The 26,513-nt window shown below is 34.3% G+C and overlaps 1 protein-coding gene across 2 annotated transcripts in view; it reads left to right on the top strand.

The window, feature by feature from the left end:
* Prrg1 (proline rich and Gla domain 1) overlaps positions 1 to 26,513 on the top strand; it is a 103,104-nt gene that overhangs the window by 40,466 nt on the left and 36,125 nt on the right. For both annotated transcript variants that reach the window (XM_013151988.3, XM_063245687.1), the window contains one exon: positions 10,284 to 10,333. In XM_013151988.3, coding sequence (XP_013007442.1) covers positions 10,324 to 10,333 — 10 coding nt within the window. In that variant the 5' untranslated portion in view covers positions 10,284 to 10,323. The remainder of the gene's footprint in view (positions 1 to 10,283; positions 10,334 to 26,513) is intronic.

The raw sequence follows: 26,513 nt of genomic DNA, 5'->3' as shown, positions 1-26,513 counted from the left end.
ATTGGATGCTGGAATCCAGAAGATGTGTATTATGGCTTGGCAAAATGTTTGTCTGTATTTGCTTGTGTCCAGAGACTTTGCCTGAAACTAAGATTAAAAGTGGTGGACTAATTAATCTGGCAGAATAAATTTCAAGATAGTCTAATGTTGATGTGGTGGCATGGCTATTTTGGGGCTTGTTATATTGGGAATCAAGAGCAAAGAGCCCAACAGAATGATAAAGCTGAGGACTATAAAGGTAGAGCTATGGAGATCTTGATTGCTGAGGATGAACAGCAGAATATAAAAGATAGCCTGAGTGTATCACAAGAAGCAGCAAGTCATCACTCTTTACAGCCTCAAAACTGCAAAAGTGAGTGACTTTACTTTGAAGAAAAAGCCACAGAGCACCATGTTCCAGAATAGTGGCATCCACACCATGTTCTTGAATGGCAGCAACATAGAAAATTCTTTCCACAGAATCAGATTCAGAGAGCCCAGAAATCTAGGGACTCAACCCCTACTTTCCAGCTGGCAGGACACCTTGGTATCATCCATGTGGTGCTAGTTTTAGAATATTTTTTTGTCTTTTTCCTTTTTATCGATACCAGGGATCGGACTCACGACTGCCTGCTTGCAAGGCAGGTGCTTATGCCGCTGAGCTAAATCCCCAGCCCCCATGTGGTGCTAGTTTTAGGTGCATGAAGAATGCAAGAGTTTTGACCTTAAGTCTTTCACCCAGATTTCAGAAGACCTTGGAGGCCAGGCAGTGTGTGCCTGAAAGGGCAATGTGTGAAGCTATGAGGGTGAAACTGAAGGGGTAGAATTTTGGAAAAGCCAGGAGTGTGGATCATCTAAGGAAAGCTGCAAGGAGGGGGCAAAGTGGGCCTACGAGCGTACCTGTGGGAGCTCTAACTGCCAAAAGTGCCATAGTGGTGAGTCACTCAAGCCATTTGGGACTCATAATTTGCCACATATTGCTTTAGATGCTGGACTTGGAATTACAGGACTTAACGTTTGTTCTGCTGGACTTTGGATCTGCTTTGGTCCCATTCCTTTGTATTCCTATTTGTAACTTTTGGAATGTGAATGCTTACCTTGTGCCATTGAATGTTGTATGTGTTTAACTTTGTTTTAATTTGTTTGGGGGATTGCAAGCTAAGAGTTTGCTTTAAATCTCAGAGGTGACATGGAACTTGGACTTTTAAGCAATGCTGAAACTGTTAGGACTGTGGTAACTCTTTGAGAGGAACTAAATGCCTTTTGCTTAAAGGGATGTACATGAGTCTTTGGGGGCCCACAGAAAGTGTGTTATGATTATAATGTAACATAATTTTGACAGACATAATACTGATTCTTAAGGATTTTTAAACCTGTGTTATAATGTTCAAGTTGTGATATCATAATAAGCATGTCTTTGGAGACCAGTTTAAAGAAATGTGTCTGGTTACCAAATTGACCACGGATGGATTATAATGGTTGATACATTGTGCTGACTTGTGAATTCTAGAAGTTTTACTAAGTGATTCAGCAGAGAGTGAGGGTCCTTTTTAAACATCATGAGTGCATACGAAGCAGGGAGATGGTGAATACTGTACCCAACTTGGAGGTTGATGGCCTGTGTGTAATATACGGGCGGAAAAGTGGAATTTTCCTCTTTCTTGCTTTTATTGCTTTTGCTGTCTTCCGCCCTCTTGAACTGTTGCCCCTGTTCCAAGCCACCCTGCCTTGGAGCCAGCTGATTATGGACTAAAACGTCCACAAACAGTGAGATAAATAAACCTTTCCTTCCTTGATTTTGGGTGTGGAATATTTTGTCTTAGCTATGAGAAAAAAGTAACCAAGACAGAAGTTTTTAGCTTGAAAGAATTTGTGTTTCAATAAAACTTATGCTGAACTTGCTTTTGTTCCTTTGACTTGTTGATTTATGACAGTTCATAAGTCATTTTGTTGGGTATATCAGTGATTAATAAATAATCAATTGCTACCTGTTTTGTACAGTCATGAACCAAGAATGGTTAAGTGATTGAAATTTTAAAACAATAATTCCATGATATATGAACATTTTATAAAATGCAGATTTGTGTCTTCAAAGTTTTACTAAAACACAAACACACACAAATTCATTTGTGTGACTGCTTTTACTATTAAATAATAGCATCAGGCAGCTATGACAGAAACCCTGAAAACCTAAAATATTTACTTGTACCCTTTGCCAAAAATGTCTTGGCACCCTTGGTGTATAATAACTATCATGTTATAAACTAATAAAAAGTAAGTATCAAAAAAGAAGTACTTGTCTTGTGCATATTGTGATGTAAATCATCCCTTAATTCCTATGTTATTATTTTCTCCTTGTTATGTACCACTATTTATTCCTATTTAACATATATATTTTGCTTTTTTAAATAAAAATCACATAAGTTATTATATTCTTTCCTTCTAGGTTATGGCTCTCATGAGATCATGTATTTTTGCTCTTGCGTGTACTTATAATGTAAATTTGAGTGGACACACTATGTATCTGTTGAATTGAAAAGATGACTATGATGTTTTTGCTATATATTACTATATCCAAATCTGAGGATTCATAGAAAACGAAGTGAAATAAAGTATTCTTCATTTACATAACTGGATTGCCTTTGTGCCACAGATTCTAGGAAATATGTATCTAGAAATTCAGAAATATCTTTTTAGCATTTTGGTGCCACTGTCTAGTGGGAAGCTGCATGTATGAAATTAAATATTATATATTGTTTTAAAATATCGGGCATCATATTTTAATATGTAATTTATTAACTATATTTCTATATAGGTATATACATATTGTACATCTAGGTATTTACATATACTCCTATAGCAGAAGATTTATATTCATTATTGTGCTTATACATTTGAGATAATGGATCTGGTGAAGTGAATGGTGTCTAAGAAATTCCTAAAGTTTAGAGTAACTGGACAATTGATCAAGCTCTTAGGGTTGTTTGGTGGACAGTAGGATATTACTTAATAGTTTTCTCCTGCATTTAGAACAGAAATCCAAATATTTTCCCAGGCAGGGAAGCCTGGTATGATAGGGCCGTTTAGTGAAGCCTGGTATGATAGGGCCGTTTGTATCTTGCTTGAACTTCTCTTGCTTGCTGTTATATTAAACTTCTTTAAATTCTTCTTAATATAAATTCCTTTATAGTTAAAAAATACTGCGACTCCTCTATAAAATGTAAGCTGTATTTCCTTAAGGATCACATCTATCTTATTTGTCATTAATTCTCTATTATTTAGCAAAATCACTGATGTTTAACCAGTATTAAGCAAATGTTTGCTGAATATTACTTATGTGACTGAAAGAACATAGAATTTATTGTCAAAAACTCTAGGTTAATTTTCTAGAATGTTACTGAATCTTGACCTGGAAGCCAGTTACACAGATGTGTTTCTGAAAAATATTGAATTTTGATATTAGCACTTTTGATGGAAATATGTTGAAAGTTGCAGAAAGCAGTGCAGAGGTGTTCCTCCCTACTAGCTGTGTGAATGTTAGGAAGTTGTTTTCTCAGAAATTGCGTTTTATCATTTGTGAAAGGTTATTATTGTGCCTACTTCATACAATTGTTGTGAGCAAGTAAAATGCAAATGAAACTGCCTATTGTAGTTGTATAAGAAATACCAACTAAATTTTTATTTGAAGAATGTAGAATCAGAAAAGATACAGAAGTAAAGCTCCCAGAAGGCTAGTAGAATAAACCTTTCACTTGCAGAAGAACCCTGAGGCAGCTGAAGACAGCTATGCCTTTAAGAGGTATCATGAGGAGGAAATGCACACCAGGGAATTTCTCAACTCTCAAGTATGCTGCAGGGCTCTTAAACTCTCTTGGCCTTAAAAATCTGAAAGACCTTGAGGCTTAGGAGAGAATTAGACATTGGGACTGCCAAAGCCTCATGAAAGGTGGCCAGAAGTTAATATAATGATCTAAGAACTGTGAAGGACAGAGAAGTAATTAACCTACCTAATCAACCATGAGAGAGCTGTGTGACTAAAAAGTAAAGCCAACATAAAAGTGCTTCTCTATAAATTAAAATGTAGCCTGCAGTGTTTTGAAGCTAATTTTAAAAAAGCTAGCTATAATTGAATCTCAGAGGATTACTGGAAGAATAATGACTACCAGGAATAGGAGTTTCCAGACTCTGATTGTAACAGAGAGGCTGGGAAAAAGAGCGTGAGAGCATATAAGGTACAGAAAACATAGCAAAAAAGGCACATAAAGAACCAGGTTGGGACATGTATACAAAGCTAGATAGTGCTGCTGAAGCTAAAACATAATTCTTTTTCAAAAGTCCTTTTATAAACTAATTATATTATCCTTTGTTAAGTAGTAACAGTACTTATTGAAATGGATCAAGCAACTAAACAACTAAACCATAAGAATCAAATTGAACCAAGATATTTTGGGGTCAAGAAAAAAGTGCTAAACTTTATTACTATTTTCATAGGTCCTACTTATTCTTACTTTTACAGCTGTTCTCTTTAAAACTCCCTTAAAGCATGTGGCATTAGAGCTACTATTAATAACCCCATTGTAGGTAAAGAAACTAAAGCTTAGAGAGTAATTAACTTGTAAAGAAGCAAAGCTTAAAGAGGGTAATTAATTTGCCACATCAGATAACTAGTAATTAGCAGGACAGCCTCACACCCAGGTAAGTTTGGTGGGAAAACTCATGCTTTGACCTATTGCTAGAGCCCTCCATCAGGATGTATATAACCTGTCATTCTTTAAAAGGCAATGTTTGACTGTAGTCATCACTGCATTGTGTTTATGTCCAGCCGAATAATTATATAAAAACTTGTGATGTATGCCTTCCATATATACAACTTAAAACACTATAGTTAAAAATTTTTGACTGAAAAGTACATGAAAAGAATTTTAACAAAGTTCTCAAAGATACAACTTCCAGAGATGAGACTATGGTATAAGCTCTATTATTATTGCTTCAATTTCAGAAAGTTTGAGCTCATCAAAGAAGTAGTATATAAAAAAGCCTAACACTTTGCCTGGTATGTTAGTTTGTAATAACTATGCAATCCATTTTCAGGTGACTCATTGTTATAAAATGATATTTGCTATTTGCTGAAGGGAAATAATAGCAGGTTGCAGCACACTGATGTAAGGCTGGTCTGGATCTCCACTTAAAATACACTGTCCACTTTGCAGCACCCAACCTGTATTTTGCAGAACACATTCATTTTGTAGAACCTTGTCAGTTTTAGTGACACTGGACTTCTCATAACTTGAATGTAAGCTTCTTATAGTTAATTATTATACTGAACATTGCATTTAGAATGGCATTTCTAAATTGTGAGAGCCTTAAAAAATGAGTAGAGTGTACCTCACAATTTTACAAAAAGGTCACAGCAATATAAATCCTCTCTGTGCCAGCATGACATCCCTTACAAGAAATGTACAGAGAGAAAAAAAAAGCTAAGAACTGTGGACTGTTGACTTCTACTTAAATGTACTGAAAGTATTATCTGTAGCATTCTGTCACTGGATTATAAGCAGAGAATTTGTCTTCTCATGTTCGCCACTGTTTCTCTAAATTGGAGTTTCTCAAACTTGGTATTATTAATATTTTGGAATAATTTCTGTGGTAGAAAGCTTTCCTGTTCACTGTAGGATATTTAGCAGTATCCTTAGCTAGGAGCATACTTACCCAGTTGTAACAAACAAAAATATTTCTAATATTGCCAAATGTTCCCTCAAGAAAATGAATCCTACTTGAGCACTAATGCTTTAAAGAATAGAACAGGACCAGACAAATACACAAGACATGCACCAAATATTTTTGGATTAACTAAAGCAGGAATGAACAGTGTTCTATAAAATGTAATGCATGTTTATGGTGTGCCAGGAAAAATTTGTGGAATATTAACTGCATAGGCATTAGAAACATACACAACACATCAAACCCATGGTTTAACATATTACTTTTAGAACAAAGTTAAAGGGAATATTGAAGTAAAAAAGTAGCTTTACTGAAGAAACATTAAATTAATGTTGGTAATAAATGCGTGTTGCAAAAATCATAAAATTGAATAAAGAACTGGAGTTTGAAGCACTAATCTATATTAAGGGAAGTTCAGGCAACATGATATTTCCTGAATGTGTGTGTCATGAGACTTTCCCGTATATCTGTTTAGGTATGCCACCAAAACGGTCACTAGTACCTTCTACAAACTAGGTATTTCTACTCATGCTTCTAGAATTAGACAATCTAACATATGTTATAAAGTATGCACACATCTATATAGGATAGAACGTCAACTCCTTATTAGACTTCAAAGGAAAAAGAGATTACTTTCTCCTCAAGTAATGAGGTAAGGCTTTACTACTGATAATGAAAAATGAATGCAATTTTTGTAAGAGTGGATAATGCTGAGAAAAATCAGTAGAGACAGTTGGAAAAGTTCAAAACATTTAAGGGATGAGTAGTGGCTAGTTTGGGTGGGATATAGCATAACCGTTTAAAAGGCAGAACCAGGTTGTAGAAGGTAGTTAATGCTATATTTGGGAAAATTCATGAAACAGTGATTATTTTACTTTCATGTCTTAAAGAGTGGCTAACAGCTGATTTGTTGTTTTAAAGTAAGCCTGTTGCCCTCGCTTTGTTTATTTTTTATTGGTACATGTTTGCAGTATATTTGGGATGGTGACCTGATGGAAAATAGTGATTGATGAATAATACTTGTGAAAGTATAAAAACTAAAGTGCCACATCACACCACACACACACACACACACACACACACACACACACACACAATAGCAGCAGCAGCAGCTAGAAGAAGCAAATCGACTAGAGCAGCCGGAGATCAGAGTGGAAAGCACAAGCTAAACCTACCCTAGAATCAGAAGCAATAGGTAATCTGAGGCAGTAGGCCAGGAATCCTATATTTCTTAAAGGAAATTGCTTTCTTTAAAACAAGATTCCGATCTTTGGAGATTTTCTATTCCAAGCATAGATGAGATGATTGGTAGTGTTGACTTTTACCTCCTTGATTTCATCTTTTCCTGAAAGATGGATACCTCCAGTGACGTCTTTTGTCCCCATCGTGCTGACCTCCAGAGAGGCAATTCTTCTTTGAACATCTTGGCAGATGCCTGATAGTCCTTTCTTTTGTGGTTTCCCCTAGCACAACTGAAATAAGCTTGATTCTTTTCAAACTGACAGCATTAAATATTAAGGAATAAACAAGCCATAAAAATACATGAAGTCCTGCCAGATTTATATAGTATCTCTGATATCATCATTACCAATCAAGCCACTCTCATTTCTCAAATCTTCATTTCTTTCTGTTGCCAGAAATATCTTCTTAAAATCCAAATTTAACCATATCACTTCTTTTTTTCATTTGTGACTTTTTATTCGTACATGGACTACACTTTAGGATGTTGACTTTTTGTTTTTTATTGGAATGAAAAAGCTTTTATAATTATGCTTACATAACAGTTATTTTATTTATCTGTTTGGGAAGAGTTTACAGTAAAGCTAACATTGTACTATTTGGAAAGAGTGAAGGTCATTTCTGTGAATGTGGAAAAGTTCTAACTCTGTCCTAAAGCCTTCCATAACTTTAAGTGGTTCCTATTACTGTTGGGTTTTATGATGACTGTATATTAAGCTGCCTCAAGTAGAAATACTAGCAGGATTCTGCAGCCGGTCTACACAATTCAATCTGAAGTGTTACACACCAACTCATACGTCAGTGTCCTGTGTAAAGATATTTTGAAGGTTACCTGCTGCTTTCAAAAAAGATAGAGTGATAATTTCTAAAGTTCCTGTCACCTCCAACATTCACTGGGACTCTGGCCCCACTCTTCCTTAATTAACTTCATGTTAATTTTCTTTCTTATAATTAATAGCTACCTGAAAAAGAATAGCATTTCTAAGTTGCAAGAGACTTTTGTAATTACTTTGCCAAGTATCCCAAAATGAGCTCTAAAAGAAAAGGAATTCTGTGACATGTTGATTGTCATTCTTTCTTGGGTGAGATGGAATCTCAGTGTGATTTGAATTTACACTTCTCAAATAATCAATGACATTGAACATGTTTTCATATATTTATTTGCCATTTGTATTTCTTCATCTGAGTAGTATGTATCCATTGCAGATGCCCATTTTTGGATTGGGTCTTTAAATTTGGGGAGTCCAATTTTTTTTCAGTTCTTTATATGTTCTAGATAAAAGATTTTTGTCTGAAGGACAGTTAGCTAAAAGTTCTTGCCACTCTGGGTTTTCTTCTCATTCTGTTGATTATTTCTTTTGATGTACAAAAATATTGATGAGATCCCAATCGTTCATTTTTAGAGTATTCTTGTGCTGTTTGAATTTTGTTCACGAACTCTATCTACTCCTATGTCTTTAAGAGTTCTACGTACTTTATTTTCTAGTAGATTTAGTGATTGTTTTAATATTTAGGTCTTTGATACATTTTGATTTTAGTTTTGTGCATGGTAGTAGACATGAATCTAGTTTTAGTCTTTGGCATATGAAGAGCCAGTTTTTCCAGTGCCATTTATTAAAGAGACTATCTTTCTTACAGTGAACATATTTGGCATCTTTTCCAAAGATAAGGTAGCTATATGTGTTTGGAGTTTCTTCTTCATCTTCTGTTTTGTTCCACTGATCTCAGGCCTGTTCTTTGTTAATTATTTATTTATTTTATCACAGGAGCTTTGTACTATAATTTCAGATCTGGAATTGTGATGTCCCCTGACTTGCTTTTGTTGCCCAGAGTTGCTTTTGATATTCTAGGTCTTAAAACGTCTTACATGTATGCAATCTTAAGTCAGCATTTTCTGCTTTTATCTGATCAAAGTGGCTTATTTTTAAATAATGCACTTTTAACATCCTACGCAGTATAGCTTTTGGAAATACACATATAGTTTATTCCCCTCCTTTTGCAAAAAATTTTGAAATACAAAACGATTTACACAGTGTCATAGAACTACTTACTAGGTTTAAGACTGATATTTATTCCTTGATTGTTCCAGCTTAACTTCAACTTGGTTATACATTACTTTTATTTTCTTTTTTAAACTTTTATTAGTACATGTTTATAGTACATTATATTTGCATTCATCATAGGCACCAGGTAAATATACTTAATGTGTCTTAATTCTTTTTATTATCTGACTCTTTTCCCTCCTCTCTCCTCCCATCACTGGTTTCTATCCCATTTGTAAAAGATCTATCTCCCTGTTTGTTACTGTCTTTTTTTAAATTAGTTATACTTTTGCTTTCTCATATTAAACATTTTATACAGTATTTAAGTTTGTGTATCTTGTTTACTCCACTTTATACCATGGTCGTAATGTGCATTCATTTTCCTGAAAATGCCTCAAATTTATCCTTCTTTGTAGTAAAGCAGTATTTCATTACGTATAAATACCACATTTTCTTTATCCATTCATCCGTAATGGATTTTTACAGTATCACGCAGATTTAGGTTCTTAGCTCCATACTGGGAACATAACATGTGAATAGGAGACATATGGCAGCTCTCTGACAGAGACTTGAAAGAAAATGAAACATTATAATCTATCTATCTATCTATCTATCTATCTATCTATCTATCTATCTATCTATGTTTCAGGTTTTGCAAAAGAAAAAAAAATCCTCCCCTATGCGCTGCTCTCTCTACAATTGCAAAATGTGATTTTTGTTTCTCCAGAGTTTTCTTCTGTCAGTACTTCATGGACATTGATTCATTCTGTTTATTGGGAATAATACTGTTGGCTGTTTTGCCTCAGGGATAATTTGATTAGGGTTGCTGCTGTTTGACACCATTCAGGAAAATGTTACACTATAAAACATATTGGATTTGTCATAGAATGATATCAAAGGGCCATGGGCAGGCAAGCTAATAACATGCTAGCACCGTTATTAACACTGGGTTTTTTCTTTCCTTTTTCGGCATTTTTGTCCACCATTTTTTGTTGATATCACTAACTTTATAAGAGATGATGTGACCAATTTAATGATTTTTATTTTTCAAGTTTAGAAAATATATCAGATTTGAAAAAGTCATAATAAGTTGATTTAGAGCCCAGAATTTCCAGAGTACTATGTTTCTGTCCTCTGAGATTAAACATCTGAGACAGAGAAAACATTTTTGTATAAAGGAGGAAGATTGGAATGTGCAGAAACAAAATGCTCACATTGACCGCATCAGCTGTAATGGAGTTTATCTGATGTAGTGACTCAGCCTCCATGAATCTCACTGTGTGTGTGCTCTCTTTTGTGCAGAGGATCATCATCTAGGACCTGCCAGAGGCCACGAGAAAACATGGGGAGGGGTAAGTTTCTCTCTTCCTTTCTAAATAATTTAGGCTCTCTATATTAACCCACTAGAGCCAGGAAATAAAATTTGCAACTCAAAGTATGTTTGTGGATAACTAATTTATTTCCTGTTAGTGCTAGAAAGTTCTTGTGTGATGTGAGGCTGGGTGATGGAAGACCACATACCATATGTTGCTTGCTAAGCCTTTTTTTTTTCCTGCTTTGTTGTGTGGTGATTTTGCAGTGTAGGGAGAAAGTATAGGACTGCCCAAATTCCAGAGTGTTTTGAAAAACAAGTCTTAGTAAGTTACTCATATGATTCAGATAGTTTAAACATGTTGTTAAAAGTAACAGAAACAAAATGATTCCATGAAACTAATGACAATGGTAAAAATATTTATCTTTGGGGTTGATATATAAATAGTTTTGGTTTTCCTTTTTTTATTTAGACAAAAAAAGCAAAACAGAAAAAAGAGTATAAATAATACAGAATTTCAAAAAAACAATAAGAAATCACTAGTTGATAAATTACATATTGTTATGTTAGAAGTAGTTTCTCAAGTCACAAAATCAAAGCACAAAATGTTAAAGCCTACTATTAATATTCATTAGATGAATTATTTGTGCTAATTTTTTGCTTTTTCATTGGACTATTTATGGGCAGTAAACAATATGTAAATTTAAGATAGTTTTATTATTACAATTTCCCAGAACCACAGTAATTTCATATAATTCTAATAAATGTAGATCACAATGATGTAAACAAGTCACAGTGATACACAGTGGTGCACTCTTGACAGGGTGACACAGGAGAATTGTAAGTTCAAGTTCAACCTGAGCATGCCTGTCGCCAGATAAAAAGGGCTGGAGATATAGCTTGGGGCACAGCCCTGGCTTCAATCCCCAGTAATGCAAATAAATAAATATTTAAACAGTAAATATAAGGAATGCTAGAAAAGTCTTCAGAGAAAGACTTATATATGGTGTGGTAAGATAAAGAAGTTCTGGACTCACAGTCAGAAGCCCTGAGTTCTAATTCTACTTCTCCTATCTCCAGCAAATCACAGAGCCTCTCCATAAGATGAACTTACTTGTTCATCTATAAAATGGTACTAATGCCTTTTGAACCTCTATCGCTACGAATTTTCACTGACATAATTTAATGAAACATGTATTTTGAGAACTCTAAAGTATAATGGAACATACCTGTGGTGTTGGCTTGTTGTTGTTATTGAATAAATGTATCTTGAATAGTGCTTTTAGTGGTCAAATGAAATGATTTAATCAGATGCTTCTGTAGGCAGCAGGGCTGGGACTAGGTTGAAAAAGTAACTTATGAGTTCCTCCTTAGGTTGCAATTTGTTTGTCCCAACTTCGTATGGGTCTTTGTTGGCAGATCCAAGATAATGGATCAATCATGGAAAATACTTTACTGCTCCTTGTCAAATCAACTTTGGCTCTGTTTTCTCCAAAGCCTCTCCTGAAAATTGATTTTCCTTAGAAATTCTGGTTATTTCTAAGTCATCACCATTTCTTTTTAAATTTTCAAAATAAATGCAAATATGAATAAAAAACAAAATTAAAAAAATTTAAATCTAGGCAAGTTTCTGGAAGTAATCCATGCAATTCCTTGCCCTAAAGTCAGCTCTCACTGGAACCTTCGAGGGTATATCACTGTATCTTGGTTCTGAGTCCTAAACACTTCAAGAAGATTATAACTATGTTCTAATTTTTCTGATACTCTCATACTCTTATGGACAAGAGATCTACACTGAGACAAGCAACTCATGTTCTTTCTTGTTTCCTTTTCTTTCCAGACTGATTATTAACTAGCGATGGGATCATTAGTTGCTTACTTCAAAAGTCCCATCAGCAAAGCATTTGTTCAAATAGCCAGGCAATTAATAGTGTTCTTACTAAAGAACAGGACATGATAATGTAGTCTGCAAAGATGGGATTGTTTCCAAACTGGCAATGAAATGAGAAGTGCTTCGCATAATGTTGCTTTTACAAACATGATAGCAGGCCTATTGACTGCTCCTGTTGTCCACTTTAAAGGAAACCTTAATATCCTGAATATCAAAGAGATTCTAAATCTCCAAGCTTTGCTTTATTTACCTGATTTCATTGGTTAATTGTTGATACTGTGTGTGAAAAAATACTACTCTGTGTTCATTTTGCTTTTTTTCTGGTCTAGGCAGTGACGTTTTTACTGATTTTGGCAAACATCAGTGTATCATACAAAGGGACACAAATGGAAATACTGCAAAGATATGGCACCAACCTTAAATTATGTAAGGATCTGTGAAAACAAAGAGCACAGAAGGACAATGATTCAGTATAAATTAAAATTCAGAATTACTATTCTTTAGCAATAATGATGAAATCATGTATAAGTATGTGTTAGAAGAATAGTCATTGGATTTATGTGACCTAAAGACTATTAACAGTGTCTGTTTTTTAAAGCGAGAGGAATAACAACCGACTTGAGTATTTAATTTTTCACTAGGCTACTGGCACTGTCCATTGTGTGTGGCACTGAAATATTATGTACTATACATGAAGCATTAGCCAGGGCTTGATATTTAAGTCTGCTAAGAATGTATAATTGTTATATTATGCCTCTATAGAGTACTTAATAATTCACAAATATTTGTTGTAAATTATCTTATTTGAATTGTAAGACAACCCCATAATGTAAAATGAAGATAATAATCTCCTTGATGTGTCATAAATCTGAGGGTAATAAAAAAGAGTCTTTTGTGTAAAGTCTATAAATGGAGAGCCAAATTGCAAAACTAGGTCATATTATATCATGCTCACTTTTTCTTTCCCAATAATAAACCATGTTGTGAATATCCTAATCATCACTAATATCTAGAGTTTATTAAAAACCTATGGCCTCTCTGTTTCTGTGAGATATATGTAATAAATTATACTGAGCAGGCTAGACAGGAAAAGCAAAATATTTCAGAATGTATCATCATAACAACTAAAACACATGAATATCAGGCGATGAGTTGCCTCATATATAAAATCATCTAAGCAGCGGTATGTAGACTAATTAAAAGGTAGCAACACACTTATTGGCATTGATCATACCAGTTGTCAAAACAATTCAGCTCAAATGTTTTGCTCTACGCAAGTCACAACAGAAGGAGTGTAAAGAGCTTGACACCACTGGCCTATATGAAAATCAACTTTTTTGATTGATGGGTTTTTTTATCTTTGTGTCTTTCTTGACACAACCATTATAGGAAATGTGATAGAGAAGTAGAATGTATATTTACATTGAAAACAAATGTATTACAATAAAATAAACATTGCTATTGATCTACCTCAGAATACTCATGCCACTCTCTGCTTTAAACATACTTTCCTTCATTCTTGACACTTTCTGAAGCAGCTCTTCAAGCCTCTTTCTTGAATGTCTTTATTTATGATGTTATGGCTTTCTCACTGTCCTGAATGGATTCAAAATGTTTACCTCTCAACAGTTATTTTGACTTTGACAATAAGCCAATAGTCATATGATGCCAGATTGCTGAATGGGGTGAATGAGGACATATCATAATGTTCTTATGAGCCTCCATTTCCATTGGATGTTACTCAACAGTGGTATTCACTGTATGTTTGTTCACTGTATAAAGACATTCACAAAAAGAACTGCTTCAGAAAGTGGCAAGAAAAACAGGATGTGCCTTTGAAATAAGGGGAAGCATTATGAGGGTAATTTGTCTTTTACCTTAAATATATATTTTTTTAAATTAAATGTTTACCATGTAGTTCAGTCCCACCCTGTATTATATCATGGCGTACCAGGATAGTATGAGATGGCAAGATGAGAAACTGGTTGAAAGAAGAATGCCACTTGTAAAAAAAAACTATGTAAATTTCTGGTGAGAATTCTTACGGTTTCTGTCTAAGCATCCCCCAAGAGTATTATGTACTCGTAGGTGGGTCTTTGGGGAGGTGACTAGAAAATAGGGAGGCTATACCTCCTGATGGAGTAGTCCTATTAGGAGGTGTAACCTGATGGGAAGAGGCAGGTCACTGGGTGAAACCTTGAAGATGGTAGTTCCTTGTCTGGCTCTGCCCTTGACTCTGTGCTTCCTGGCTGCCATGCCACCAGCAGCTTTTTCCCCTACCATGTCACTCTGTCTTGCTGCTATGCTTTGGAGTCAGCTGATTGTTGACTGATAACCTCTGCAAACTGTGAGACAAAATAAACCTTTTGTCCTTTAAATTGCAGGTATTGGGTACTGTGTGCAAGAAAGAAGAAAGTGACTAACACAAGAATTAATATTTTCTCAAAGAAGAGAATATGAGGACTTTACAAATATGTTATATAGACTAACAAAATACTTTGTACATAATGCTATTTACTTTTAATAATCTTGAGGTGATTTATTCTGCCTTTTCTTTCCTCCCCAGAGCAACTGGTATATGCACGGAAAAATGATAAAATGCTCAATACTCCCAATAAGTATTGTCTTTACCTCACTTATGACTAAAAATTCTGAGATTATTGCTTTTATTAAAATATTTAAATAGAATTTGAATTTAAAAATAAATCTGTATTTTGTATTCTTTTCTATCTTCAGACACACTGCATCTTCTTTGTGCTACATAGCAAAAACTTGTGGTATCTGTCAGTTAAATGGGAAGTTTACTATTTCTACCTTAAGAACAGTGTTGCTGGGAGAAGCTAACCATGTTCTCTCAAGAATACGAAAGTCAGATGTTCCTATTTGTTCTTTACAAAAAAGAAACGATAATCTTGAATTTCAAAAAGATCAATTTTCTATGATGTATAGAAAACAATACATCAGGAATAGTTTAATAATTGTTAGTATTGTGACCTTCGGTCTTGTTTGTAGAAGATGAGTATAATGAAGGCACGAAGGCAACATAACTATTTTTCTGTTTCTCCTCTTCTATTACTTAGTATTTGGAAATAACTCAAATGGTCAGGCAATTGATAGACCTCAGTTTAGAAGAAACTCTTAAATCCATGAAATCTTAATCTTCAGTCAATTTTCATCTTCATTTTTTATACTTAATGACAACATATCATCAATATTCTGCTATTACTGATTATGCAGTTGTGTGATCAGCAGAGGCAGTACTGCCAGTTATTGTCTTCTTATCTTTTGAAAACATACTGGCCTAATTCCTTTGTGTCTGTACATGTTATATGTTTTTTACCCCATGTAACTCAACCATATCTCCAACTTATCAAGGCTTAGTATATGGGAAGTTGATTTGTAGCAAACATAACAAATCTCTAAATTCTTTCTTTGAATTACTGTTAAATTGCTGCTTATTGTAAGCCTGTTCTGAAATTTAACTCAGGGTATACAGCTTCATATTTTCAAAGAGAATGAACCTTCAAATTGATGTGTTCTAAAGTGATAGTCTCATAATGTAGTGCCTAATTTTATTTGGCATTTCTCTGTCTTATAGCTCAAATGAAGGGGTGCATTTCAAGTCAATTGATTACTTCATTTTCTGGCCTATATTAGATTTGAGAGTCTCTTTATTGTGGTGACATATGCCTCTGTAATTCAGATGATGTCACTTATTTATCATGCACTCTTATCTGCCTTTTTTTTCTGGAAAATCTTTCCACCACTAAATAATGGACTATTTAAGAGTCAGGCTACATTTTAAATTCCTTATACTGAGTTGGCTTTAATGAAATCTTTTCTACCTTTTACTTATTTAAAAAAGAATATAACATTTAGTTCATGAGCTTTGCACAGATTCTGAATTTAGAACTATAGATATTTTTTTTAAAATGAGAAAAATCCATATAACTTAGACATGACCATTTTAAAGTGTATGATTTGGGGCTGGGGATTTAGCTCAATGGCATAAGCGCCTGCCTTGCAAGCAGGCAGTCATGAGTTCGATCCCTGGTACCGATAAAAAGGAAAAAGACAAAAAAAAAATAAAGTGTATGATTCAGTGATACTTATTACACTCAGAACATTATGCAGCACAGCTATCTAGTTCCAACATATTTTCATCACTTAAAAAGTGATGAAAATACTCATTAATCAGCTATTTTCTAGCTCTCCTTCCTTCCAGGCTCTGGAAAATTTCTAATCTGATTTATGTCTCTATGGATTTATTTATTGTGGATACTTTATACAAATGAAATAATATAATATAGTACCTTTTATAACACATGTTTGAATGTACTCTGATCTTTTCCACTTAGCATTATTCATTGAGGTTTATCCTGTATTATTTGTACCTGATTATTTTTATGACTCTGTAATATTTCATAGGATAATTATACCACATTTAGTGATGCTTGAGTATGTCTTATCAGTTTTTTTGGGTACACACCCAAGAGTGACTATTGACATTTCTGGCTAGATAATTCGTTGTTGTGGGAACTTCCTTATGTATTACTTTGTATGATGATTTACAGCACCATTGGTCTCTCCAGTGGTGCTCCTCTCCCTACAAATTGTGACAACCAAGAAGGTATCTAGATATTGCCAAGTAGTCTCTGTGGAGATAAAGTTGCTCAATCTTGAAAACAACTAATATAGAATAAAGGAAAAGTAATTTTAAGAGATAAGCCAAACTTCACATATTATATGTGTTTATAAATTGTTTATCATTATTTTAAAATATACCTTCTTTTTAGGGAAGTTTTAAGTTTGCAGCATAATTGAACAGCAAACGAAAGAGTTATCCCATGCACTCCCTTCCCCAACACTTATATAGCCTCCTTCATTAACAGATTCTCCTACCAGTATTCTACACTTACAATTCTTGAACCTACATTAACGTAGCATATACTAGACTCAGAGTCTGTAGTTTACATTAGGTTCTGGTCTTGGTGTTTTGCATCTATGGGTTTGGGTCAATGTATAATGACATGTTTTCACTATTACAATATCATAGAGGTTACTTTTACTGCTTTAACTGTTCTTTGTGTAGTTTTTTCATCCCTCCAATCCCCCTAAACCCTGTCAACTACTGGTCATTATGTTTTCTCCGTAATTTAATCCTTTCTGAAATCCCTTCTAATTGAAATCATGTAGTATGTAGTTTTTCAGAATGATTCTTTCACTTAGTTATATTTGTTTACATTTTAGCCATGTACTTCTATGATTTATGGCTTATTTTAATCATTGAATAATACTCCATTGTCTAGATGTACTGTCATTCACTGTCTTATTGGAAAGACATCTTAGTTACTGCTAAACTTTAGCAATTATAAATAAAGTTGATAAAATATTTATGTACAGGTTTTTGTATGAACTTAAGTTTTCAACACTGGGTAAATTACAATTACTGCGTCACATGATAAAACTATGTTTAGTTTTATAAGAAACTGCCAAATTGTTTTCCAATGTGGCTGCTATCATTTTGAAATCCCACCAACATTGAGTGAGAATTCCTCTTGCTCCACATCCTTGATGACATTTGATGTCAGTATTCTAGATTTTGGTCCTTTTAATAAGTATATAGCTCATTGTTTTCACTTGACATTTCCTGATAACATATGTTGTAGAGTATCTATTCTTATATGTATTCTCATCTTTATATCTTCTATGGTTAGATGGTTAAGTTATACAGCTTGGGTTTTTTTAAGATTTTGGTTTTTTCTTTTGAGTTTTAAGATTTCTTTTTGCATTTTGGATAACAGTTCTTTATAATAGGTATGTTTTTGAAATATTTTGACCCCAGTCTCTGGTTGTCTTTTCAGTCTCTTGGTATTTTAGTGGGCGTTTGTCTTTAATAACAGTAAGATGAATCAAAAGGAGAGTACTATATGCTTCTGGAGGCCAAGATAACCTTATAATCAAATATCTATTATTTTTGCTATGTCACTTGGCCTGTGCATATCAAGGTTTTGGTCAGTAAAATGAAAGAGTTGAGATAAATAGTTTCTAGTGAGTGTAGATTAGTAAAGTATCAGGTTGTCTAAAGGGCCTTCTGAAGGGGTCACATTGAAGAAAAAGAAGAAAAGGAGTTGACTCTGAATGTGGTAACCCTACTCAGAGTAACTATTATTTTTTATCTTGTTTGTATTTCTTTTTATAGGTTTGATGTTCTGAGGGTTCCATGTCTAATAAACTTTAGAAAAGCACTGTATTAGATGCATTTCAAAAATACCTTTCAGATTTCAGATCTGATAGATTATCATTAATTAGCAGCCACCTTGTTAGACTGTGTTTGCATATAAAAGGAAAGAAAAGAGTAGACGAAATGACAGAATGGCTGATGTACTGTGCCTGTCTGACTCATGACAAACCCATTGCTTCTTCACGTTGTGTTTGTGAAGTGCATAAATTTTCTAATGTTTCCAGTGCAACTTTATGCACCCACCTTTTATTCTATTACTTGTAACTTGAGCCATTTAAAATGGCTAAAAGCCATAATCTGGGTCTTCAAAAAGGGTAATTTCATATGCCTCAACCAATATAACAGTAATGTATGTATGGGATCTGCTTTTTTTTCTGTCTTTTTGAGATAAGGTTTCACTATGCAGTTCAGGATGGCCTTGAGCTCAATTTGTAGTGCAGGCTTGTCTGGAACTTGCAATCCTCTTGCTTCAGCCTTCAGGGTGCTGGAATTAGAGGCATGCGCCCACACACCAATCTCCCTTAAGAGGCTTTTTAAACTTTCATCTCATGTATATCAGTCAATTCACATACATGTCTGAACCTCATAGATATTTAAAGGTCCAGTTTAGAAACAAATGGGACTGCAGAACTCTGTGCACCAACCCAATACATGTTATTGGATTGCTGTACGTATACAATCCATAGCAAATATAGATTAACAAAATAAAAATCAATTTGGGTTTACCAATTACTAGGGTATTTTTCATAAGTATTAGTAGCTTCCATTTGTTACAAGCATATCAGGTCTAGCTCCAAGAGCCACACAGCCCTTGAAATTCCCAGGAGGTGGATGGTGGAGCATCAAGAAATGAAAACAAGAGTCAGGATGCAGAAAGCTGAGGTCAGGTGGAGCTGCCTCTCCTGATGGGAAGAAAATAACTCTACCCAACACCTTGTATTTCTGGCTCATCTCAGGCACTCCATGTACTTAGGACTGGCCTTGCTCTATCCCTCTTGTGTGATTTGCCACTCCTCACATCCCCTCCTTTTCTGTTTTGCAGTTGCAAGTGATAAGTATTACTTCCCAGTTGGAGTTGGAGGAGCTATGTTTGCAAGACTCTTCAGAAGACCTTTTTTTGGAAGGCTTCTCTTCTCCATTCCACCCACGTGTTCCTGAGTGGACTTTTTCTCATGAAAGTCTTCTCCTTTTAGAACGTTTTACATACTGAGTGAATTTCCTTGTTTAGGCTACAGATTCCCAGTCCAAATATTCCAGGTCCTTGCGTTCAGCAGTTTAACCATACACAGCCCATTAACCCATAACAATGGTCAGTTACCAGTGTAGCTGGAAGTTGTTAGAAAGTGTCAGTGATTTGAACCTTTTTTATAGGTAGAATATTACTATGGCATTATTTTATACATCTTGGGGTTATGTTTCTCTGTTGGATGCTCAAAACCAAGTTAAAGTGTGACCTGTATTCATTAAAATTATTTTCTTGCTCTCTATCAAGTTCAGTTAAGCTTCCTTAGGATCTACTTTAGAACCATGTTTAACAACTGTCAGTTCTCCTTTCAGTGTCAGCCATTGATTGACCACATTGATTTCTACAAAAGCTTGGGCAGACCTCTTTCCTGGCGATTTTCCTTAGACACACTATACTCCATTGATCCTCTTCCTCTAGGGTCTAACAATCTCCTTGGTCAGGAGATTGAGAACCCAGTGAATTACAGGGTGTGACAGCAGAGATTCTTTTATGTCCTGTGTACTCACTGACCTCAGAGAACTGGGGCCAAAACATTGGCTGTACTCCTAGGCCATCTTTCTTTCTAGTTTTTGGGCTCCAAAGCTCAGTTGTGGAACAGTCAGAAGAGAAGTTTGATGACATTACATTGTAATGAGAGCAGTGATTTCTTGAGTTTGTTCATGGGACCTTTTAATATTATATCAAATCAGGTTAATATTATAGTTTTATTTGAATATCAAGCACCTTCAAATATAAGTAGAACCACTATTTTCTAGCAGCCATAGATGGTATAGTAGTTAAATCCCTGTAGAATGTTAATAGAAAACAGTTATATAGTTTTACACAGTAGAATTGAGAGTAAAAGCCATACATGATATTTTAGTATGACAATTATGATAATTTTATATTCACACTTAAATTTCCATTTTGGCAAAGAATAGCCTCTTTAGTCAGTCCTCTATAGTACCTAAGAAGCTGTCACTTAATTTGTTGTCCTTTAATGGGATGTCATTGAAATGCGTGACATTGTCTGGACTGCTTAATGCCTAAACATGTCTAAATGCAGTGGCACATACATATCACACATATCACAGAAGTTTTTTTTTTTTTTTTTTTAAATACTATTGTTGACTGGTGACCTCATGTTGGTTTGACATGAACACAAGAGAAAGCCAGACGTCTGATTCTCAAAGAAAGTCTATCACCATAAACACTCCAAATTTTACATTTTAGAAGACCTACATATCCAGAAGTTATGAATACATTCAGTCCACTATGAGATTAATAACAATCAGTTGTCATAGTCATATGAAAACCAGTGCTTCTTTATAACACAGAATCTTTAAATCAAAAACCCTTGTCTTATTTCTAGAAAATGTAACCATTTCATGATGACCAGTGTAGATATGTCACAATAATATGTTTTGAGTAACATTTTTGAGGTATTTCCCATAAGGCTATGGAGATCATTGGGGCTTGCCATTAATGAACAAGGACTGGGTAACTGTTTCCAGGCAGCCACTTCTTTATTCACCAACTGGAGTCCTATCCAATAGTTTCTCCCTATCATAAGGGAATTTTGTTTCATTATCTTCACAATTTCTGATGATATTGTGGAATATGAGGAACCATGCTTTTTAAATTTATAAGTCAAATTAAATTACAAATCAATGCTTCACAAACTGAAAAATGCAAAGAAAAAATAATATTGTTTAAAAATGAAAACAGCTGTTTATAGATTGGACAGACATTCACATACAGTCTGCTTACAAAATCAGAATGCACAAATATTTACTTTTGACAAAATTATAACAACTTTTATAATTTTTGAAGTTTGCAATTATAGATAGACTAGTCAGAATTTTTTATAGGTCAATAAGCAGATATCATTCACAAGAAAATTTTGGAAGGAATGAAAGCATTTTATCTATAATCAATGTAATTTTTTTGTGTTTTATTTTGTCTTAAGCATACTGGCAATACTCATGTCCCTTTCTTTCTCATGGGTTTCAACTCAGCTGTATGCATGCCCTGGATACAGGCATGGATACACCTACTCAGACCTTGTCTTCTTCTATCAGGATTCTCTCTATAAGACTGAATATAATTTGGGTTAATATTATCACTCACATAGACCCCCTTCACTGGTATCTTTGATTTGTGTTTTGCTGGAGTTGTGCTCTGCTTCCCTTTTTCTAGATTGCTATGATTATGCCTAAACAGTTCCCTTCTGGAAGGTGATGCTGCAGTCATTAGTGATGTATGATAAGTGATCCTATGTGCTCTCAAAGAAAGAGTGAGTGCCTGTGTACTCCAGGCTGACTGAGGCTCAGAAAAGGCGAGCTGTGTCTGTCCAGCAGCTCTTCGACAAAGGTGCAGTTGCCACTAGGTACCCCAAACCAGGCACACAGCCCATATTGCCTGTTGAGGCTGACATAAAACAAAGGAGGCATTTGGATTCTTCCCACCTCCCTTATTCAGGAATCAGTGAGAAGTGGTGAAAGGAGCAAAAAGTAGCAGTTTCTTCCTGTGACATAGTCCTTTAAAAATCTGTAGAGATCCAGATAAATTTATACTTGTTTGCTTTCTGCCTAGTCTTGCTCCCAAGTATGTAAATTTACAATTCCACCTTTTTGAAACCAAGGAAAGGTCTCATGAACAAACTCAAGAAATTTAAAAAGCTGTGCAGCCATAATAGACATCCTTCTGGCCTTACACAAAGCTTTAAGCATTTCAATATACAAAGAATGAACTTTAGATCCTTTTGCTGTCTATAATGCAGCAAACATTTCTATGTAAAACTGGTCACTCTAGTGAGCCTGTTTCTGGCCCATGACACCTGGTGATGGGATCCATATTGATGATATTGATGGACTCAATATTGATGTCAGTACACTTCTCTCCCTTTTGTGCACACAACTAGAAGTGTCCTTTCATCTGTTATATGATGAGTTTCTTCATACCCCAAGTCACTATACAGGTGCCAAAATGCCATATCTCATGCAGCTCTTGAAATTCCTGGTGGGAGGACAGTGGAGAATGAAAAAAATAGACGCGAGTCAGAATGAAGAAAGCTGCATTTCAGGCGATGCCCCTTCTCTTGACTGGAGAAAGGAACTGTACCTAACACATTGTTTATCTTGCTCACCTCAGCTGCTCTGTGTTCTCCAGGCTGGCCTTTCTCCAGCCCCACATGTGTGATCAATCAGCTCAGCCACTTTCCACAGTAAAGTTCTCCCTACAATCTAATAGCCAGGTTGACAATCAAGTCTTTGGACAAATTTTGCTACACAATAAGAAAGCAGTTTTGACATATCACCCATTCTATAAAGTCGCACGTCTTTCCTCTTTTAGGTCCTACCACCGTAACTTAAAAGTTCACCTGAAGCATATGTGACAGCATTCTAGTTGTAGTATTTAACTAATCCATTGGGTTAGATGAAAATAAAGCAAAATTGTTCAAATCAGCAGCTGACCACATAGCCTTTTAGGACTCAAGTTTTGGCCACCGTTTTATATTTGTGTACTATATTCAAATAGTGCTGTTATCATTTCTAGAGTAAGTTGACATAAATAACCTCAATTTCATAAGTGAAAAGTTATTTCTGCAGTCCATGTGCTAATGAAAGCGCTAATCCATTAATGAAGCTCTGTTTCTTAAATTCATTATGCTATGTTGTAAACTGAAGAGAAAGATAGCTTAATAATTTTGTGATAATTCCCCTTGGAAGGTGACTTTTGGTTAAATATAGTACATGTACTATTAGGGACAATTATCCACTCCTAGAATATAGATTACAGCTGTCACATAAAATACACATTATACTGTGTGCTGATAGGTCGTAAAGAAGTCACTATAACATGAAGTTATGTTTTTGAACATATAGTTCCTATTTGATGAGTTTTCTCTACCTATTTTCCGTGATTAAATAGTGATCATTAGTTACAATTAATTCCATATTCTTCCATATAGGACAGAAGTATAATCAGTTTAAATAGGCCACATAAATTCTAAAAGTAATTTGTTGGTTTTGACAACAATAAATACTAAAATTACTAATATCTATTCTGATGTAGTTGAAGCAGTAGTAACAGAACAATTAGCCAACTTTGGAGTGCTCCTGTTTGATGATTCCACATGATTATGTGTGTAATTATGCCAGATTAGACTATTTATTAATTTCATGTGTTTTTTTTTTTCTTGTAAGTAAGGTATCACTCTTCTCCCCAAATGTCACATGGCAGAAAACCATACCTTTAAGTCACTTGGTGTAATTACTAGTAATTTTGCATGATTTTTAGTAAATCTATCATTTGACATTTCATCAAGAATCAATTTTAAAATCCATTCAAAGAAAATTTGGTCTTTTATCTTACATTGTGGGAGAACCTATTAGGCAATTCTCTCATTTTTCTTTATGAAGCAAAAATTATTAGACAAAAGACTTCTGACTATGCAATCTAAAATTTGACTTTTAAGAAAATTATATTGAGGTAGTTAGTATCACTATCAGAGATCCATATTTGTTCTGTGTTTAAGGATAATTGACTTTTTAGACATATATTAACTATTTTTTTTTCTTTCTTCCCGTGTAGAAATCCATTTCTGGCATGTTACCACACTTTTTCCAGGAAACATGCCTTTTATCATCTGATATTTTATTATATGCCTCCAGTATTACAAACATATTTTTCAGAAAGTCTTAAGTCATGATCATAATCACCACATTGTCCTTAGGAAGCAGGTTTGGTATATTAAACATATAATAACAATTGTTTCTCCTGAAAAATTCTCTAAAGTTTCCACTCATACTTTTAATCCTGCGACTTGTTTTTAAATACCCATACTCTTGAATGGATTTCAGTTCCCTAATCCCTTGTAAATATATGCTATATGCTGTTTTATATAATAGCGTTTAGATCCTGATTGGGCACATGGGTAGCACAATACAATAGATTTTGAATCTAAATACACAGCTATGAAATAATTGTGTTTTATTTCTATAAGTAGGTATAAGTAGGTTGTAGTGGTGATATAAAAGTGGAAATCTAGTTTACCACCATCCCAAGCAGATAGGAAGGTTATCCAAGAAGTATCTTTTTAGTTCACATAATTTCATTTTTTGGTAAATGAAATGTCACTTCAGAACGTGAGATTCTGTTTTCCTAGAGAAAGTTACTTCTACCAACCTATGATAAGTAACTATTGAACATCTATTTTAGCAGAAAAAATGTGAAGGAATTATATACAAACAGAATTGATAATGATATCAGAATGGCTTACATACAGGACACTAAGAAATTAAGAGGTGACACTGTATAATATTTTTCAAAAGTAAATGTAAGCCTAGAATTGGATGAGGATGATGCTTTATTGGTTTTTACAGTTTTGGGAATGAGGCATGATTAGGGTAAAAGGAAATAATTTGTTTCCTAAAAAGGTTTAGGTATGATACACTACGAATTTCCATAATTCATTTCACTGATGAGAATCTTTATTATTAAGATTAAAATCATATCTAACACTTTCGCTTCACCAAGTTGGGGAATGGGCACAGATTAATTAAGAAATAAATATTAGAATCAGGCAGCCTTTTTAATGCCAGTGCTGGAACCAGAATCCATATACCTGACTAAAAATTGAGAACTACTTCTTAGCATATCATTCTTTTTCTTTTATCCTGCAGTTTCATTTGCGTCTATACACAGTTGGTGAAAGTAGTAAATGGATATTGGCTCTTTTAGATTTCAATAAAATATCAAAAACAGTACCTTTTTCTTCACAAACAGAGGGTTTAAATACAGTATTTTGTGAGAAATTCACATCTTAGAGATATAGATTAATTCAGAAAAGAAAAGCAACTCCCTAGTTAGTTTGTGGATTTATTATAGATTCAGTATGTAGTACCCTAGTGTTCACACCTTCTGTAAGTATACTATACAGGGGGCCAATTGCTCTCCTTTTTAAATGGGTTAAAACACTTTCTGGACTTCAAGAGTGTAGCTCAGTGGTGAAGTGCTTTTCTAACATGCACAGGACTCTAGGTTCAGTCTCAGCACTGAAAGAGAAAAGAACTTAATAAAAATATTTTTAAAGAAGTCTAACCTAGATCACCACTTTGTTGCCTCTGTAAATATTATCTTGAACATCATATGGGCTTTTATTGTTGACTCAGATTAACTACAATAAATATAATCACGGATGTCTATTGCTTTGGGAGCTGTCAGTGTGAGAGGAATCAGATTCTTCTCTAAACAGGCCTCATAGGGCCCTCTGTCTTTCTTTTCCCTGTCTTCAGATAGCATTTCACTTCTGTTGCTGTCAATATATTGACCTAGTTCAGCCCACCCTTGAAGTTTTTACATTTCAGTTTTAATGTTCAACAAAGCTTTTACATTTTAGTCAATCTTTCGCATATGCATAAAATAAACTGACTCTTAATTTATCTAAGGAGTTAGGGCTCTCCAATAAGTAAAACGTGAGTTCTGATACATGATCTTGGTCACTTCTTGTTTCTAAGTTCATGATGCTGGGTTGATTTCATTGACTTCTGCATAAATGTGGTATTATTATTATAGATATCCACAGTGATTATGTAGCATATTGACTAACCACCTGAACTATCAACCTAAAATTCTACAGAACACAATTGAACTAGAGCAGTCTCTACACATATGCATGTTTTATATATATATATATATATATATATATATATATTTATTTATTTATTTATTTTATATATTTATATATATGTATATGTATAAATATATCTATATGTATAAATATATGTATATATATATATATATTTCCTTCTTTATCCTATCATTCATAAAATCTTCTTTATAGGTTGTTTTTAAAT

Source organism: Cavia porcellus, unplaced genomic scaffold (genome assembly GCF_034190915.1).
Source record: "Cavia porcellus strain 051 isolate PalLab524CR breed Dunkin Hartley unplaced genomic scaffold, mCavPor4.1 scaffold_3, whole genome shotgun sequence".
Lineage (NCBI taxonomy): Eukaryota > Metazoa > Chordata > Mammalia > Rodentia > Caviidae > Cavia > Cavia porcellus.
The sequence above is the reverse complement of the archived record's forward strand: the minus strand, read 5'-3'. Positions and strand labels throughout refer to the sequence as shown.